Raw genomic sequence first — 18,462 nt, forward strand, 5'->3', positions numbered from 1 at the left:
AGAAGAGGAGGAGGGAGGACTGAGTCGAGAGGAGCGGAGTGGACAGAGCAGAGCAGAGCGCAGCGCAGCGCAGCCGAGGACAGCCGAGCCGAACCGAGCGCCGCCGAGTCGAGGCGGCCGAGCCGAGCCGAGCGCCGCCGAGCCGAGCCGAACCGAGCCGAGCGCCGCCGAGTCGAGGGGGCGCAACGCAGCCAGCGCCGCGCAGCCAGCCAGCCAGCCGAGCGCCGCGCCGCGGAGGAACAACAGCCGCCATTTTGTTTGGGTGCGCGGCCCGGCCCCGGAGGAGGCGGAGGCGAGGCCCAGGCCCAGGAGGAGGAGGCGGAGGCGGAGGAGGCCCCGCGGCGCGGCCCGGCAAGGCCCGAGCCGCCGCCGGAGCAGCAGCACGATGTGAAGCGGCGGCCCCGGCCCCGACCCGACCCCGGCCCCGGAGCGCTTGGGCCGGCGATGAGGACGGCGACGAGGCCCCGGCCCATGGCGCCCCGCAGGCCCCAGCCCCAGCCCCGCCTGCGCCCCGATGAGCGGCCGGGAGCAGCGCCGGCCCCGCCACTAGGGGGGGAGCGTGCGTGAGCGTGAGCGTGCGTGGGAGCCGGAGTGAGTGTGCGTGAGTGTGCCCGCCCGCTCCGAGCCAGAGCCAGAGCCTGAGTCTTAGCCAGAGAAGAGCTGAGCCCGCAGCCGAGCGCAGCGCAGCGCCTCGCCGCCGAGCAGCTCGCAGCCATGGCCGAGAACGTGGTGGAGCCCGGGCCGCCGTCCGCCAAGCGGCCCAAGCTCGCCTCCCCGGCCCTCTCGGTGGCCGCCAGCGACGGCACAGGTCAGTCCGCGGCGCCCCCCCCCCCTCCGGCCAGCCCGCCCGGCCGCTTTCCTCTCCACTTCCTACTTGTTCTTCCTCCTCCTCTCCTCCCTCCCGTCCCTGCAAGCCTGCAACCAGTCGGGAGTTTGTTTCCATGATTGGTCTCGGGAGGCAGCGCTCACCCCAAAATGTCCGCAGCCCTCCGGGCCCTTTGCTTGGCCAGGAGGGGAGAGCGGCTGGCTGCCCCGAAATCCGGCCCCAGAGCCGGGGCCCCGGGAAGTTCTAGCGGGGCTGAGGGGGTTGGATTTGGGGGCTTTAACCTTCGCACTTCTTCGTGGCTAATTCCGCTTTGGACCGTGCGTGCGTGTGTGTGCTTGCCTGCCTGCCTCGGTGTGTGCGCGCGCGCGTGCCTCTCGATGCAGAAATCGGGACGCACTTCTTCCTCTTGCCGTCTTCTCCCACTCGAGGCTGAGTTGGGGTCTCTGCTCGCTGTGGTGCGCCCGCAGCTGCCAGGAACACGACGACCGGGCTGGGGAGGCGGGGGAAGATGGCTGGCCGGCTGACAGGAAGGGAGACCTTGTTGCTCCCACTGTGAGGGAAGACTCCCGCAGGGTTGTAGAGGCACGGATTTCATGGGCCCTTCGGCCACTAGCAGATGGAATCCGGGCCAGCATTCTGCGAAGCGGGGCTGCTTGCTGGCCTCCTCAGTTTGAGGAGGATTCGTCGGGCCTCTTGGGAAATAGGCATCATTTCGTGGGGAGACGAGGGGATTGCGAGCTGTGCTCACCCGGGGGTGGGCGGGGTGGCTTTAAAGGGTAAGGCTGAGAGGACTTCGTTCCAGCTCAGCCCCTGAAGCCGGGGAGGCTCACCCCGTTTGGATGTCCCTGTTTGGCCGGGCCATTGTTAGGAATATCGATGGGGCGACTTTAGAAAGCCTTTGCTTGGGCTAAAGCTGGGGGGGGGGGGGTTGGTAGGCGGAGGCGGCTTCCGAGAAGATAGTTGGTCCGTTCCTTCATCCATTTCCAGGGAAGGGATTGCTCTTTAGTTAGCGCTCGTTTTGGGGAGCTCATTCCAGGCCTTGCTGGAAAGAAAAGCCAATGAGGCTTCTCGGGGCTCCCCAAGAATCCAAATTCTGAATTTTTGCCGGCCGGAATGCACATTTCCAATAACCTAGTTCCAGTCGGGAATGAATGGGGCAGGATTTCCTTCCGATGCCTGCTGCTCCGTGCCGGCGATGCGCTGGCTTTGATTGCCTTCTCACTCGCTTCCAAAGTAAGCCCTAATAGGCCCTCTGAATGTCTGGGCTGTCTGAAGACTTTGTTTTCCTGTTAGATTGTTCTCTTCCCCTCCAGACTAACTTTCCAAGTGGCTCCTTGGGCAGTCTTAGTAGGTGGGAGAGATTTCAAACTTGCTAATAGCGATCCCTATATTGGGAAAGAAAATGGCTGGCTGGCTGGCTGGGGATTCGTTCTGTTGGCTGGTCTTCTAGCTTGGACTCTCCTCGCCGCCGAGGACTTGCTTTCTCCCAGTAGGATTTTAGCCTGGGGACTAGATGGTGTCCACTCCTCCCTGGCCCCCTAGAGCCCCTTGGATGGATGATGGAGAAAGGTGTTCTCCCAGGTTATTAGGCTCCGCGTTGGAAGTCATGTCTTTCTTTGCTCATCATGTGGAAGTTTTCCTTTTGCCTCAGCTGCTCTATCTTTCTCCAGTTTCCCACTGGAGGAGGAAGAGACTTCCCTAACATCTTCACTTCCCTAAAACCCTTCCTTGCTTTAGGAAAGGAGGCTGGTGGTGGAAAGGGACCCTTGTCTGCGGGCCTGACATCACGTGATTCCCCTTCAGACCCACAGGTAGCTTCAATGTACTTTTGCAGCCAACTTCCTTCAGGGTTCGCCATGCTATACCAGTGCTGGTCTCTGCACTGACTCTTCTGATCCTAGTGCTCCTTTGTGGTGATGTAATGGCCAGGCATTTTGACAGACAAGTGAACATGATAACAGATAAAGAAACTGAAAGCCCAGCTTGGTTCCTGACATGCCAAAGGTCAGCAGATCAGTGGCCCAGCCCAGGCTTCTAGCACAGAGATAGTGTCCAGAGCATAGTAGGTCCTCAGAACTGTTTTTAGGGGGTTTTCTTTTTAGCTTACATCTGTCCAAGGGCTTCTCTTTTGTTTTTACTTTCTTGGTTTGAAAGACCTCCAACTTCCCCCTTTAGAACTGGGAGAAGATGGGTCTTTGTTTTGACTCTGGGAAGACGCTTACACTTCGTATTAATCAGAATTGTAGGTAAACAGGATTTGGGAATGGAAGGACATTCTTTGCCAAGGTCGTTGCGGAACATAATTCCTATTCACATGAATACTAAAAAATAAAATCCCTACATTTCGGAGTGGTCTCTTCACCTGGATGAAGTAAGAGTAAAGAATGTGCCTGATGCACATCTCTTGGAAACCCACGAGAGCAAAGCCTTTTCCTTAGGCTTAAAGTTAGTCTGCAACGTGGATCACTACAGAATATAGAGTTCAATCATGGAAGCTTCAAGTTGGAACTTCTGGCTCAAGTCTAGGAAACCACATTCTCCCCTCAGTCTCTGATGGTGGGTGATCTGGCCCAGATTGGGGAAGCCTTTGAATGAAAAGAAAATGGAGAGGCCACTCTTTATTTTCAGAGACTCCTAGAAAACTCTGATGGTAATAATTTGACATTCTGTGGTAGCCATGTTTAGATTCCCTTTGCAGCTAGCTAGTGGTTGTGAAGAGTGAGTGAGTACTCCATGCCCCAGTAGAGTAGATGAACAGAGATAATACAAATAATGCCTCAGATTGGAGGACAGTAGCAAACTGAAGAAAATAATAGGTTCAGAAGGGCATTTATTCAGCACCTGCTGTATGCCAGGCGCACTGTGTGTTGGACATACACAGAAAGTCAAATAACAAGCCCTGCTTTTCTAGAACTCACAGTCTTAACAGGAGAGGCTGTGTCTGGACAAGGTTTACACAGGAAAAACTGGAGCTGATCAATAGAGGGATGGCACAGAAATTGGGAGGGGGTGGGGAGGGACTTCTGGTAGAAAGTGAGATTTTTAGCTGGGATTTGAAAGAAGCCAAAAGGAAAGGAAGGGAAGATGCATGTATTAAGTACCAGGCACTGTGCTAAATTTTTTACAAACAATATCTCATTTGGGTGCTGTTATTATTCCCATTTTACAGTTGAGGAAACTGAGGCAGACAGATGACCTTTGCCCAGAGTCACACAGCTAGGAAATATTTGAGTCTGGTTTTGAACTTGGGCCTTCTTGAAGATAGGATTTATTCACAGCACCACCTAGCTGCCTCAGAATGTGAAATTGTTCAAAGTTGGGAGATCCCAAGTCTTGTGAGAATCAGCAAGGAAGTCTTCTGTTATTAGATCACAGTGAGAGTTAGGTGGGATAAGATAAGGTGGGAAAGGTAGGAGGGGGTCAGGTTATGAAAGACTTTTAAATACCAACAATGTTTTATATTTGATCCTGGAGGTTACAGGGAGCCCCTGGAGTTTATTGACTAGGGGATCAACCTGATTAAATAAAGATAAATTTGGCAGCTGAGTGGGGGCAGGGACTGAAGCAGGGAGAGACTAAAAGACAGAAAGACCCACCAGCTGGCAGGCTGTTTCGGCATCCAGAGGCCTGGACCAGGGGAGGTGGCATGCTCAGAAGAGAAGATGGCTAATTCAGCTGATGTACCTGGGAAGATGGGTAGCATCCTAACCAAGAAGGGGTTTTGGTGGCGGGAAGATACTGTCAGTTTCAGACTCATTGAATGATGAGGAGACAGTGGTTGGAGAAGCAAGAGTGGAAGTCAGGAAAGAGAAGCGGGCTGGATATGTAGATCTGGGAATTGTTGACAGATCATTGGTGCTGACAAAGTTCACCAAGAGAATAATAGGAGTGCAGGGAGAAAAAAATAGGAGGTGGTGGTGGGGTTGTTGGTAATGGGTGTGATCTGGATGAAGGTCCACCAGAGGAAACCAAGAAAGGAGGATTTGACTAGTAAGAGAAGATCCAGGACAGGGTACCAGGGTCACAGGAGATGAGAGGGCCAGACAGGATGAAGACGGAGAAAAGGCTGTTAGATTAAGAGGTCATGGGCCATCTTGGCTAGAGCAACTTTATTGGAATGATGATGTCCAAAACTGGACTAAAGAGTTTTGAAGAGGAGAGGAAAGGCTGGGGAGGCATGTACTATGGGTCTTAGCCACAGAAGGGGAGTAGTATGTACAGCTCAGTCTCTTGAAATGAGAGAACATTAAGAGGGATAGAAAGATCAAGTGTTTTTTTTCTTTTAATATTGTCTTCTTGATTATATGTGATGATTTTCCACATGTTTTCCAAACTTATCAGACCCAAATTGTCACCTTTCCCTTCCTGACACGGTGAGAGATTTGATCTGGGTTATAAGTACATTATGCCTCCATATTGTAAGAGATTGCTCCTATAACACCAAAACCCCAAATGAGAACTCAAACAAATATGAAGGATGGACTGCTTTGATCTGCATCCACCTCCCGCATTTCGTTCTTTGGAGGTGGATGGCATTCTTTATCCTAAGTCCTTCATATGAACATTGCATTGCTAAGAGGATCCAAGGCTTTTCCAGTGGTCATTTCACAATATTGCTGTCACTGTGTACAATGTTCTCCTGGTTCTGCTTATTTCATTCTGCATCTGTTCATACCCATCTTCCCAGCTCATTCCTTACAGCACAGCCATTGTCCATCACCATCACATACCACACCACAATTTGTTTAGCCATTCTCCAATTGAAAAGACATCCCCATAATTTCCAGTTCTTTGCTACCACAAAAAGAGCTTCCAAAAATATTTTTGTACAAGTGGATTCTTTCCAAGTAGGGGTATATTTTTGAGGATGGGAGATCCATCTGAGTTTGTAAGCAGTAGGGAGGCAATCAGCACATAGGGAGAGATTGAAGATTAGTTTGAGGTATAATAAAAGGGGCAGTTTGGAGGAGGTGGATGAAATGGGATCACTTTTGTATGTGGAGATGGATTTGCTTTGGCAAAGAGAAAGGCCACTTGTGTTGAGGTAGGGAGAAACACATTTGTAGGTGACTTGGGTAGCTAACAAATAACTAGTATTTGTAGGGCACCTTAAGGTTTACAAATATGATTTCACTTGATCCTCACAACAAAAACTTTGTAAGGTAGGTGCTATTTCGCTATTTCTGTCCTCATTTTACATCTGAGGAAACTGAGGCCGGGAGGTTAAATGCCTTGCCCAGGGTCACATAGCTGGTGTCTGAAGCAGGATTGGGGGAGGGGGGGGCCCTTCTCATTTCCAAGTATCCATTTCACCATCTATCTTGCTCAAAATGTAAGACTTTTCCTGATGCCCTGAGATCATTAGCACATTAACAAACCATCCAAGGACTCCTTTGGTTCTTTTGTAGTCTTAAATTTTTACACTGAAATTTTTAATTTGAGGGAAAGTGGAGGAGGGAAGTTTTATGATGAAACTAATTCTGAAGAGCTGGGCATCTTATCAGACACAATGCCTAATCCAGTGAGAATCACTGCACCAGACCCCAAATTTTCCTTTACAAAATGGTTTACCCATTTCCTTGGGCTTTTCTGTGAAACACCCTGCAAAGTACAGATAATTCACTGAGCTTTCAAATGATTGACTGGAGTGTTGTGATAGGTGCCATTAAGATGTTCCCCCAAAGTTATTGGAATTCTTGCATGTACTGCAATAGTTGCAGTCTTCAGTTAGAAGGAAGAAGCCTAGAAGTTGAATTTGTTGGCATGATTAACAGATGGCAGAGTGGCTGGCACGTAGTAGGCTCCTCAGGAAATATGTGTATGAACAGCGTTCAGCCTGTGCTCTCTCTGATGGTGGAGTTTCTAGGTTTGTTCCACTCTGCTGCTTCACTCTGTTGTCTAGGAGATGGAAAAGGCAAAAACCGAGTAGAAACCAGGAGCCTTCCAATCACTCACTGGATTGTGGTGCCAGGAGGCTGCGAACAGGACACAGGAGTGAAATAGTAAGCAGGAACGAAGAAAGGAGGGGGAAGGCAGGCAGGCTGGCTGGGTGTAGAGTGCCCTTTTGGGGTGTATTTCTAAAAACAATTCAGGGGCGCTTCCACTAGTTTGTACACCCCACAGGGACTACAAATTCAGCTGTGCTTATTTTATTAAAACAGCCTCGAGGTGTTTTTCCTACTTGAAGACTTTGGAAATCCAAATTGTATGAGTGATCCCCATCCTGAGGAAACTCAACTGACCAAAAATGAAGTGAAGGTTCCATTACAGCTTAAGTAACTCAGGAGTTGTGGGCATCGGGGCCAACTCTGCAGATGCTCTGTCCATTTTGTGTGTGTGTGGGAAGTAAAATCCCACCAGGTCCTGTGTAAAGGACAGTCAATAGTCTTTGGGTCCCCGCTGCTGCCGCTACTGCTGCTGCTGGGGCCAGCCCCAGGGAGCGGCACGCCAGTGCTTCAGGACGCAGAGTCAGAGAGTGGAAAATGTACATTACACACACCTTGAGTGGTTGGCCAGTTTCCCTCCTGCATGTTACTGGGGGTGGGGGGAGGCGGGCAGGAGGACCCCTGACTTTGAAACAAACCAACAGAATACTTTGTATATACTGTTTGGTTCTGTCACAAGAGAGATTGAAACAAATATTTCTCTAGAAACTGAGGAAGTCTGCTCAGGTCCTCCCCTTCTTTTCTTGTGCGGATCCATCCGAAGCACTGGACAGGTATTTGTCCAAGAATGGAGGAGCACAGTGGAGAGAGAAGGGTCAGACTCGGAGATCAGAGACCCCTGTGCTGAATCCTGGCTCTGATTCAACCTGTAGGATCCTGGGCAAGTCATTTGCATTCCCTGAGACTTCATTGTTCATCCATAAAATGGAGCCAGTACTTTCACTCTCCATTGTAGAATGTTGTTGGGGAAGTGAATTATTGTTGAACAGCAGTAATGATGAGTAGAGAGAAATGCAGTTGCCAAGACTTGAATTCTAGAAGGTGATTTTGGCAGACAGGCAGAACTAGGATGAGAATGTAAATCCTTTTGATGTGAAATCTTATGCTTTTAAAAAGTTTTATTGATGCCTCCCCCACCCATCGACCCTTAGCCCTTGGTCCTTTGTTCAAACCTAAAAGACCTGGATAACCTCAGCTCCCAATTGGCCAATATTTATTATGTATTCTAACCAGACCTCACTTGCCTTTTTCGTTTACATTCTTTTAGTCATTGTATATATTGCTATTTGGATTCTACTTCTTCAGTTCCTGTCTTCCTACCTTTCTTTACATTCCTCATTGACTAATAATATTCCTTCATAACTATACTAGACTTTGGTGAGCTATTTTCTGGGCTGCCTTCTTTATTTCCACATTTTTGCAACCACAAAAAAAGTCCCTCTGATTATTTTGGTATATGGTCCCTTTCTTATTGAGAACTAGGGAAGTGGGGCTGGGAGACAGCAGGCCAGGAGGATCCCTTCGGCTCAAAGGGCGTGGACTGTTGAGTGCCTTTTCTCCAATAATTTTGAAATTAATTTTCAACATATTTGTCATTGTATGACAATTTACAGCTTCACCAGCAGCACCGAATGGTTTTCTCCTGTGATGTTTTTCAACTTCCAGCATCTTTATCGGTTTGATGGGGATGCGGTGAAATCTGTATACGGTTTGCTTTTCTCTAATTAGTGAGTTAAAGCATTTCTTATGGTTGTTGATATTTTTAATATGTTTTTGAAAAATTCCTACTAAAGAAGATGATAGACTGGAAGGGGAGCTTAGGTTGGAAAGCTAAGGCCATCTAGTCTAGTTGAGAGCTGAACTGGCCGGAAGAAATAGGATTCTGCAAGTCAAGGAGAGGGTCCTGCCAGGAACAGTTGGGTCAGGTTGCAAGGGGACCTTTGATGAGGATTTTGTAGTTGATATGCTCAATAACAGGGAAAGCACTGTAAAATTCTGAGGTGGAAAACAGTGTGGTGATGTTTGGATTTTGGAAGGTGGTTGTTCTGGCAGTTTGGTGTAAAATAGATTGGAATAGGGAGAAGGAGGGGTTAGGCAGAAAATTCAGGCCGGATCTATGGAAGGAGGGAGAGACCTTGAAAACATGACTGAATGTAGAACTGTCTCTGCAAGGGGAGGGGCCCCAAGTGGGGTTGTCATTGTCATTGTAGGCTAGGGCAGGACCAGGATACTGCGGACATAGGCAAGGTGACGCTTGGCTCTTCCTCTTGTATTTTTTTTTTAACTTTTACCTTCTGTCCTAGAATCACTACCCTGTATCGCTCCCAAGGCAGAAGAGCAGTAAGGGCTAGGTAGTTGGGGGTAAATGACTTGCCCAGGACCACACAGCTTTAGGACTCTTGTATTTTCAGAGCATTGAGACCAGATTTGACTTGTCCAGCTCAGGTCTTCCTGGTTTTAAGTCCTGGCCTCTCTTCTCTTTTTTTACTCTATGCCCACTTATAATGAGTGACAAAAATCACTTTAAGGTTTGCAGATTGCATTTGATCCTCTATAGGGGCTAGGAGGTGGCTGCCCATTCCTTAGTTCTGTAGGAAATGACTAGATACAAGGGCCAGGGAGAAGGGTGGTACTTGGGTTAGACTAGGTCAGAGACTACCTAGTGAATGGAAATAAGTGGATTGATTGAAACCGGAGAAGGGGACTCAGTCTAACCCTGCGGAGTGAGGTGTGGAAAGAGAGCTGATCAAATGCCAATGGTCAGTTTCCGGGATCAAAAGCCAGTCCCTGCCCTCAAGGAACTTAGAATTTATTGGGAGACAACATGTAAACAAATAGATACAAAGCTAGCAATCTACAGAATAAGGAGGCCAGAATTTAGAGGGCTTGGGGAAGGGAAGAGTGGTCTAGGCATGGGAGACAACCAGGGGAACTGTCTGTGGATCAGCCAGGAGGCCAGTGTCTATGCTGGAAAGCTGACAAGGGGACCAGATTAGGAAGGTCTTGGATTTTGATCCTGGAAGCAATGGATAACTTGAGGCAGGTAGACCCTCCAGGAGACTATTCAGGACTAGGCAACAGTTTGGATGCGAGGGATAAAGGAAGGGGGAGGGGGTGGTGGTCAGCAGCTGAAAGTTGAAGGGAGGAGGCCTACATCATTGCATTTAACCACTGAACCAAAGAGGCTGTGTATGATAGAGAAGAGTCAGCATTAGTCTGGCCATTAGAGACGGGGGTTTGAGTTAGAAGAGATCAAGTAATCTCTCAATTTCCTGATGAGGAAATCGAGGCCATAAGAAGGAAAATGATTTGTTCAGGGTCACTCAAGGCCCGGAGTTGACACTGAATCCAATTCTCTTTCTCTGCACTCATAACCTTAACCTTCCCTCGTATCCTGAGCAGCAAAGTAAGAAATTGGAAGGTGATTGTAAAGCACTTTTTGGCATCAGTGATTCCATCAACATTTGCTGACACTGTCAGTCATTTATGAATACTCCCTCCTTTCAGTCGCCTTTCTCCAATTTCTTGCAAAAAAAGTTTTTTTTAAACCAAAAGCCCAACACATTCATTGAAAGTATTAAACAATGGTGCCATTCCATCAGCCCAGCCCTACCTCTCTCCAGTCCAGTCCTGCCTTCTTATAGCAGATCAGTAAATGGACATCGATACCGAAACAGAAAAGAATGGGGAAAGAAGCAACACCATGAAATCCTAATGGCCCACCTGGACCCCTAGAAGAGACTAAAGTCAGCAAGGCAAGTGCCAGGGCGAGTGGGCGAGCTCCCTGGCCACTCATTGCGTGCTTCAAGGAACTTGGGCAAGTCTCTTCAGCTCTCAAAGTGGGAGCATCCTTTGCAGTTGTAGATCTCTGGGGACTGGAGGCTAGGCAATATTGCCAGGAATATTGGGGTAAGTTGGTTTGGCTTTCGGCGATGGAGAACATCGGAAAATGTAGGTGATGTAAACTCAGAAGCTATCAGCACAGAAATATAGTGGGCTAATAGACCTCCCAGACTCACCCCCAGGCTGGTCAGCTAACTTCCCAGGCTAGGAAGAGGGAGAGAGTGCAGTGAATGGATAAAAACATCCATATAGATAAGTAGATGTAAGGCAGCAGAAGAGAGGTGAAAGGGAAATCCAGAACATTCCAGGGAGGAGGGAGGTAGAAGGTGTTACAATCCTAGCAAAGTGGTGGAACTGTATAATGGGACTGCAGTAGATTGCTGGCTGGGAATATGTAGAAGGTTGGGTATAGCATTTAGTTTGTGAAAGAGAATAATGTGAAAATTTATTTTAGAGCTGGTTTGAGGATAGTTTTACATTTCTTGCTCTGAAATTTGGTTTTGTAATTGATCCTAGAGGCACTAGGGAGCTAGTGAAGGTTTTGGAATGGGATTGAGGTACAAACCTTGTACCTTAAGGCGATTCTTGATGTGTGGAGATGAATTGGAGAGGAGGAAGAGAATGGAAGACTAATAATTAACAAGAGACTATTTCACATTTAAATCTTCTTTCCCATCTTGGTTGAATCCTAAAGTGTTTTAGTCCTATGTTAGGTGAGAATTGGGAAAATTGGGGTTGGTGGTGGGATTGGCCCGCAGCAGTGGAATGGGGTTTGAGCCCACTGGAGTTTACAAGGTACAATGGGTCTTTCAAAGCAGTCACCATCTTGGCTTCACATTTCCTTCTTACTCTTGGAGCAGAATTCAATTATCTGACAAATGTTTATGGGGGATGGGAAGCTGCTTGCCTTGGGTATTTTTTTTTTAACATCGGCTGAAATAGTCTAAAATAATTTTGCTTGAAGTTTGGGAAGTATTGCTAAATTAGCAAAGGTAAATTACATGATTTTACCTAGCTGGATTTTTTCTTTGAAGTCAGTTATTGCCAAGAATGAAAATAGTCTTGTCAAATTATAAGAATGTAAATGACGGCTAGCATTTGTTTCTCCGGGAGGCCTCTTAAGCTCTATGACCTTGTCCTTGGCCGCCCCCTTGGAGCTATAAAAATCTTATCTCCCCTTCCCATTCTCCTGTCATCATTTTAACTTTCATGTCCAATCTTTCCCAATATGAAAAAACTGGTCATCAGCTTTCCTACCCAAAGTGAGGAAGAATGGAAATTGGCATTGATGACTAAACAAGTTTGGGAGATGCTGTGCAAGGTTAGCCAGGATCCAAGGTAGGCCACATGGGAAGATGGAAGAGCTTTGGTGTGGAGTGCTACGGTACCTTTTTGGAAACTGTCAGATGAGGGAAGACCAAGCACTGACAGAACCGACTCAGCTCCTAGTTGGAGCTTAGCCCCCCTTTAGCTAGCTAGCCTTGAGTTTCTCTTAGGTTTGGAGAAGAGGCAGTACGAAGGCTCCCACTACAGGGGTTTCACCTGCCTTCCATCCACAGTTAGTAACCAGGCCTGAGGTGAGGCCCCTCTTGAGCCACTTCCCAATAAGTGTGTGGAGATAGCTGGCAGCCCCCAGTATCCAGGACAGTTAATATGCTCTGCTAACTGGTATCTCCACACTCAACTTGGAATTTCACACAAAAATTGGGCAAAATGGGTGGACTGGTTTGAGTTGTATTAAAAAATTGGGATCTGTTCTTGACTATGTGTTCTATGTAGTAGCCAGTGCTCTCTGGCTTGAGTTGCCATGATGTGTCCCAACCATTCTCCTACATTTCATGTCCTCTCTATTTTCAGGCGGTCTCAGCATTCTGACATGCCTGCCGTCCCATTAGCTAGCATTTAAAAATGTTTTTAGGTTTGCAAAGTGCTTTACATATTGTCTTATTTACTCACAACAACCCTGTGAGATAGGAGTGATTCTGCATTTTACTGATGAGGAAACTGAGGGTGGGAGTTAGTTAAGTTCAACCACAACTAAAGGGCCAGAGGCAGGAGCTATCCACTGTGCCACCTCATTATCTTGCTTGATACCCCTTCAAAGGAGTTTCTGTATGCATATCTTTCTCCTTTCTTGTTTGCTGCAATTAAATATTGTATAATTATCTTTACTTTCCATAGTGTTTTCTGGTCTGCCTGACCATATCAACATGTGGATTTATCTGTGTATTATTTTCTCTCTGAACAAAGTGATTTAGTGACAGGGGCATCTAGGTAGTTCAGTGGAGAGTAAGCCAGGCCAAGAGATGGGAGGTCCTGGGTTCAAATAATGTCCTTAGAGACTTCCTAGCCAGAGACCCTGGACAAATCACTTGACATCATTCGTCTAGCCCTTACCACTCTTCTTGATACTTAGTATTGATTTTTTTTTTGAACCTTCACCTTCCATCTTAGAATCAGTACTACCCATTGGTTCCAAGGCAGAAGAGTGGTAAGGGCTAAGCAGTGGGGTCTAAGTGATTGGCCCCGGGTCACCCAGCCAGGAAGTGTCCGAGCTCTGGTTTGAACCCAGGACCTCCTGCCCCTAGACCTGGCTCCCGCTCTACTGAGTTACCCAGCTACTCCCCTTAATATTGAATCTAAGTTGGGGGGGGGCAGGGTTTCAAAAAATGATTTAGTAACTACTAGGCCAGATATAGAAAGTTTATTTTTGATCACTTATTTTCTCTAGGCATCAGGTACCTGATCTCCTTATTCTCTTCCACTATCACTACTCCATCTCCACATAACATGGTATCTCCTCATAGGGATAATATGAAAATTATGGCAATTTTTTTTGGTAGGGAGAGGAGGAATAATGTGAGGGGAGAAACTCTGCTAAGAGAATTTGTGTGGGGTGGGGGGCAGTTCACTGCCTGAGCCAGCCCAGCTCCCTCTGCCAGAGTTTGAAATAAATATGTTAACATTTTGGGGATAGCAAAATGACCATGTTTTTACTTGGAGTCTTGTTAGCTGGGGCAAAACTGAAAACAGCCCAAACGGAACCATTAAATAATGGTTGGCCGCCTCCTCTTCAGCTTCTATTACCCCAAACACTTGATCTCATTGCTAGTAAAGTAATATTCCTTTTCTTCTATTAACAGTGAAATGATCGAATGGAAGGAAGCCAGGCATATTTCCAAATGATTTCTTTGATTACACTGAGAGTATATAATTTATATAAAAAAATTCTTTGTGCTTATGATTTTGTAAAACTGGAGGGAATTAAGTATATTAATGTAAGGAGTCTCTTAAATCATTCAGCAAATGGAGTTCACACTATGCAAGCCCCTGCGTTTGAGTGTGTGTTGGTATGTTTTTAACTGGTGATCAGGGTTTTAAACTACCAAGTTAGATGTATTAAGGCCCTGTTAAGGCCGGGCATTGTTTGGGAAATGTATTGGTGTGCCCTTTCTCCAGTTAAGGTATTTGGGCATGTGCCATTATAGGTCTTCCATGGAGGACCCCAGAACCAAAAGATGTTTATTTCCGTTCCTGGTCAGTATTTGGCATGACAAATCCAGGGTGGTTTTCCTTACTGGCACGTCTTGTATTTCATTTGGTCATCCCTGGATAGAATGATGCAGCCTCCTTATGCCCGCGGTGAGTCTCAAAGATAGTTTATTTTCCTAGTTAACACCTAATTCTGTTACTCTTTAGGGCAGCTGCAGTTTGATTGTGAGTGATGGTGTTCCAATAATCAGGACTATCTAGCTCCATCACAGAACATTGGTGCTAAAAAATTGGGAGTTTCAGGTTCAGAAAATTAATCTTCAGGACCACTTCTTAGTTAGGACCGTCTGAGAGGATCAGTTCCTGAGCTTATCTATACGAAAGCCCAGTTTGTGTTTGGTCTTTGAGGGGCACCACAGGAGGATCTGCTGCTTAATTTACATAGAGGGGAAAGTGTAGAATAACTTTGAGCAATTGAAATTAAGCTAGATGAATTTAGAATCTTCTTGGCTTCCTTTCAATTAAAAACAACTTGTTTCTTTCATTTCTAATCTATCAATAAACCTGATTTGTCTTGTTTAATGATATTGGAAATGACGGAGTTTTCCCTGGAGTTGGGTACAGTGAGACCTGCAGACTAGTGGTCTTAACTAAGGTGGAGTTGGAGTCAGTGCTAACTGCTTATTTCAGCTCTTTTGAGCTCCATGATGGAGGACAATGGTGAGCCCAACCTGTCTTTCCATGTTCTACCAGGCTTGGCTGGCTATCCAGTGTGATTGAGTCTTAGTGAAGGTGGACTCTGGCATGAGGATGGATCTCCTTTTGGAAGGTGCATTATCTCAGAGGGTTGATGCATTCAGCATGGGGGTGTCCTCTCCAAACAGGGAATCCTTTTTTTCCCCATTGAAACATGATACCTGAAAGCTTCCATGAGGTCCTTCATCTCTTGTTTTGACTCTCATTTGATACTTAAAGTCAGAGGGTCAGTGAAAAATGCTATGCTACTCATCTGTTAGGGAATCCTTAAGGATTTTAGCGAATAATGCTCAGGAGATTAAATAATTCTCAGGAGAATAATGCTTTTAAAGCAGCATTTTGATGCTCAAACAAATGTGTGTTTTTTTTTGGTAGGAGTCAAAATGAGAGGTTTTGTATGTAATGTATTTCTTTTGTTAATTTATGTAACTTAAAGATGTCGTCTGCTCTTTGTGGAATATCATTTATGAATGCCTACCTGTCTTTAATTCCATCATATTTTTTAAAACAAATTGTAAACCTGAGTAAGTTTGTAATTGCTCCTATTTTCTCGGGGGTTATTGTCCCTTTCCTTTCTCAACCCTCCCAGTGTATACTTAGTCTAGTTCAGCTACTCTTCTAGGCTTTTGTGCCATTTCTACTAACTCAGAGTTGTCTGTCCAAATGGTCACAAACTTCTTGACAAATCTTCCATTACTGTTGTCTTCCAGTTTTGTTGTTAGATGCCTTTTTGGGGGGGTAATCTGGGTTTGGTTGGCTTTCTCACCAAGCTTTCCTTAAGCTTGCTTGTTCCTTTCCTGCTCCTCCACATTTAGTGAGGTAGTAGAATTTTCCAGTCTTCTCCTGAAAACTTGGCCCCGAAAAATGGAGAAAGAAGAAGGCAGTTCAGCAAAACTGCTTATAACTTGATGGAAACGGCTTGGCGAGTTCCTCAGCTATGGCAGTTGTCTCTCTTCTCTGGGGCCAGACTATAGTATAGTAGTAGTCTCTCGGTAACCGAGGATGACAATCGTCTTTGTGCGCTTTCATCTGTGATGTAGAGGAGTGTGCACAAAGACACTTGTGCGTGAAGGAGATTTAAGTGGAAAAGTCGGTGCACAGAGACAGTCCCACTCTCTCGGCGTTGGAAGCCTGGGTCCAGTGGCATGAAAAGTCGTTACACCTGGAGACTTCCTCCGCTGCATTGGATGGCCGTTTTGTCCTTTGTGCTCCAACACGCCCTGAGCACTCCACAGTGCTTTGCTGCGTCGCCCTCTCAGCCGTTGAACCTACTTGTTGGTTTCTTCCGCCTGTTCTGCCGAAGCAGTCTTCACATGCTGGGTGAGCAAAGCTCTGGTTCACCAGGGGTCCACGACGACCTGATGGCTACCCTCCCAAGGTTTAGTCGGCCTGTCCAAGCCGTTGTCCGGGGTGTGGCCGCTGCCGCATGCTAGCAGCTACTGGGAGCCACCAGTGAGAGCTGGGTGTCAGGTGGGGGTCCGAGGCTGGAGAGCTGCCCTAGGAGGACACAACAAGCCCTCCATACTGTTACAAGGGAATCACTTTAAAAGACTGATATATATTAATTTAAGGTCGCCAAGGAATCAGCTATGTAATTCCTAAATGAAAAACTCAAGTCAGCCGTCAGCTTTTTTTGGAGTTTAATTACAATAGGAGTAAGAAAGGAATTAGAGATAGAGAGAGAGAGAGAGAAAGGGGAGAGAAGGGAATAGGGCTTAAATACCCCTTCTGTTTAGGCTGGGCCAAAAGGCCCAAGCCCTTAGATAGCTGGGGCAAAGAAAAGAGATCAGTCCCTATTACTCACGTGTCCAAAATGGAGAAACAGTCTCAGAGGCCCCCACCTTCAGCTTCCTTCAGAGCAAGTTTCCCCAGAGCCCAGGAACCACACCGCTCAAAAACTCAATCCTCCCCCCTTCTCCAGACCCTCCTATCTTTAAGGACACCATCCAAGTTGCCTCCCCTCAGTCCTCACATCTACCAATCACTCTTCATCAATTTCCCTGTCAATGGAGGCTCTCGCTTAACCCAGGACCGCCCAGAGGTTTCTGGCTTTTGCACATGTCTGTTGAAGGTCATATTTTCAAATGATTAAATCTATACTCCTTTGCTACAGCCCTTTCTAAATCCTGTTAACTTGAGTAGGGTAGAGATTGGAATAATTAAATTTTGATCTAGGCTGCAGCCCTTACTCAATCCTATTAGGACTGAATAGGGTGGAGTATCTCCATTGTATCAATTCTAAATCAATCAAGACTCAAAGAAATTCCTGTTCTATGCTTAAGCATAGGTCAAAGTCCTTTCCATTGTTCAGCAAAGGGTTTCTGTCCTAAAGTAATCTTAAGAAGGGAAGAGAAGGAACCTCCCCTGCCAATGGGGTTCCCATTCCAATAGACTATCAGTAAGAAATTTTCCAAGTATGAAATATCCCAATGGTGAAATTTTCAACAATTATAAGTCTAAGGAAATTTGAGGTTTACAATACCAGAGATACTACCCCTCCCTGAGCACCCCATACACCCCAGACTAGGTTATTAGTATTACCCAGCATTGTTACTCTTGTCACTCATGGTTAGGGAGTTTTCCAGATTCTTCTTAATTCATTTGACATCTGTTAGATGCTCTTCCTGTGTTTCTCCAAATTCTTCCTTCCCATTCACTCTCCCTACCTCCCTACCTTCTGTCTTATAAAGAATACTGTGTATTGGTTCCAAGATAGAAGAGCTCTAAGGGCTAAGCAATGTTGTAGTTAACCAGTTTGCTCAGTGTCATAACAGCTAGGAAATGTCTGGGATCATATTTGAACCCAGGACTTCCCAGATCTCTAAGCCTGGCTCTTTTCACTGAGCATCTAGCTTGCCCCATAACTTTCTTCTGGGGGTAAGTGACTTGTCTAGGGTCACACAACTGGTAAGTGGCAGCTTCTGGATATGGACTCTGGTTCTATTCACTACCCCCACCTGGCTGCCTCAGTAACACTTTTTTTTTTTAACTTGACAAATAGCCCAATCCTCAGCATTCCCTACCAACAGTAAACTTTGACTTAGTTCTTTATGTGTACATGCAGTCTACCCTGTGAATCTTAGGGCATGTGTCTGAGGTGCCAACTAGTCCTTTTTAGAGACTGATTTTCTTGGTGGTTTGGGCCATTTCATCATAGCCTTCCTGAGACATCCCAGGCAAGATACTGTGCTCGGAAGCTTCTCTCCTGAGCCCACCATGGGGAGTTAGGAAACTCTGCCGCTCAGGGGCCTCCCATTTTCAGCTTAGGAGCATCGACAAAACATGTAGTGGCCAATAGGTTGGCATTTCCCAGTAAACTGAGAGGTCTGTTGGTGCTCATTATCCTATTAGTTCAGAGTTGGCTGTCTGGGACAGGAACTTTTAGCTGCTTCAGCAGATCCCAGTCTAATCAGACACTACAAATAGGATGGTCTCCAGTAGCTTCAGAAGGTATGCGAAAACTCTCATTAGCTCTAAACAAGTACCAAAAAGGAAATCTGATTTGCTCCTTAGGCAGTGAGAAATGCGTTGCTGTCTAAATTCCCAGGTTTGAGGAAACCGTAATGAACGATGTTTCCCAACTTTTTGTGCAGATAACGG

The 18,462-nt window shown here is 46.5% G+C and overlaps 1 protein-coding gene across 2 annotated transcripts in view; it reads left to right on the forward strand.

The window, feature by feature from the left end:
* Positions 1 to 525: 525 nt before the first annotated feature.
* Positions 526 to 18,462, forward strand: part of EP300 (E1A binding protein p300) — a 91,499-nt gene continuing 73,562 nt past the window's right edge. For both annotated transcript variants that reach the window (XM_007502570.3, XM_007502571.3), the window contains exon 1: positions 526 to 808. In XM_007502570.3, coding sequence (XP_007502632.1) covers positions 715 to 808 — 94 coding nt within the window. In that variant the 5' untranslated portion in view covers positions 526 to 714. The remainder of the gene's footprint in view (positions 809 to 18,462) is intronic.

This window comes from Monodelphis domestica, chromosome 5, assembly GCF_027887165.1.
Source record: "Monodelphis domestica isolate mMonDom1 chromosome 5, mMonDom1.pri, whole genome shotgun sequence".
NCBI classification, from domain to species: domain Eukaryota; kingdom Metazoa; phylum Chordata; class Mammalia; order Didelphimorphia; family Didelphidae; genus Monodelphis; species Monodelphis domestica.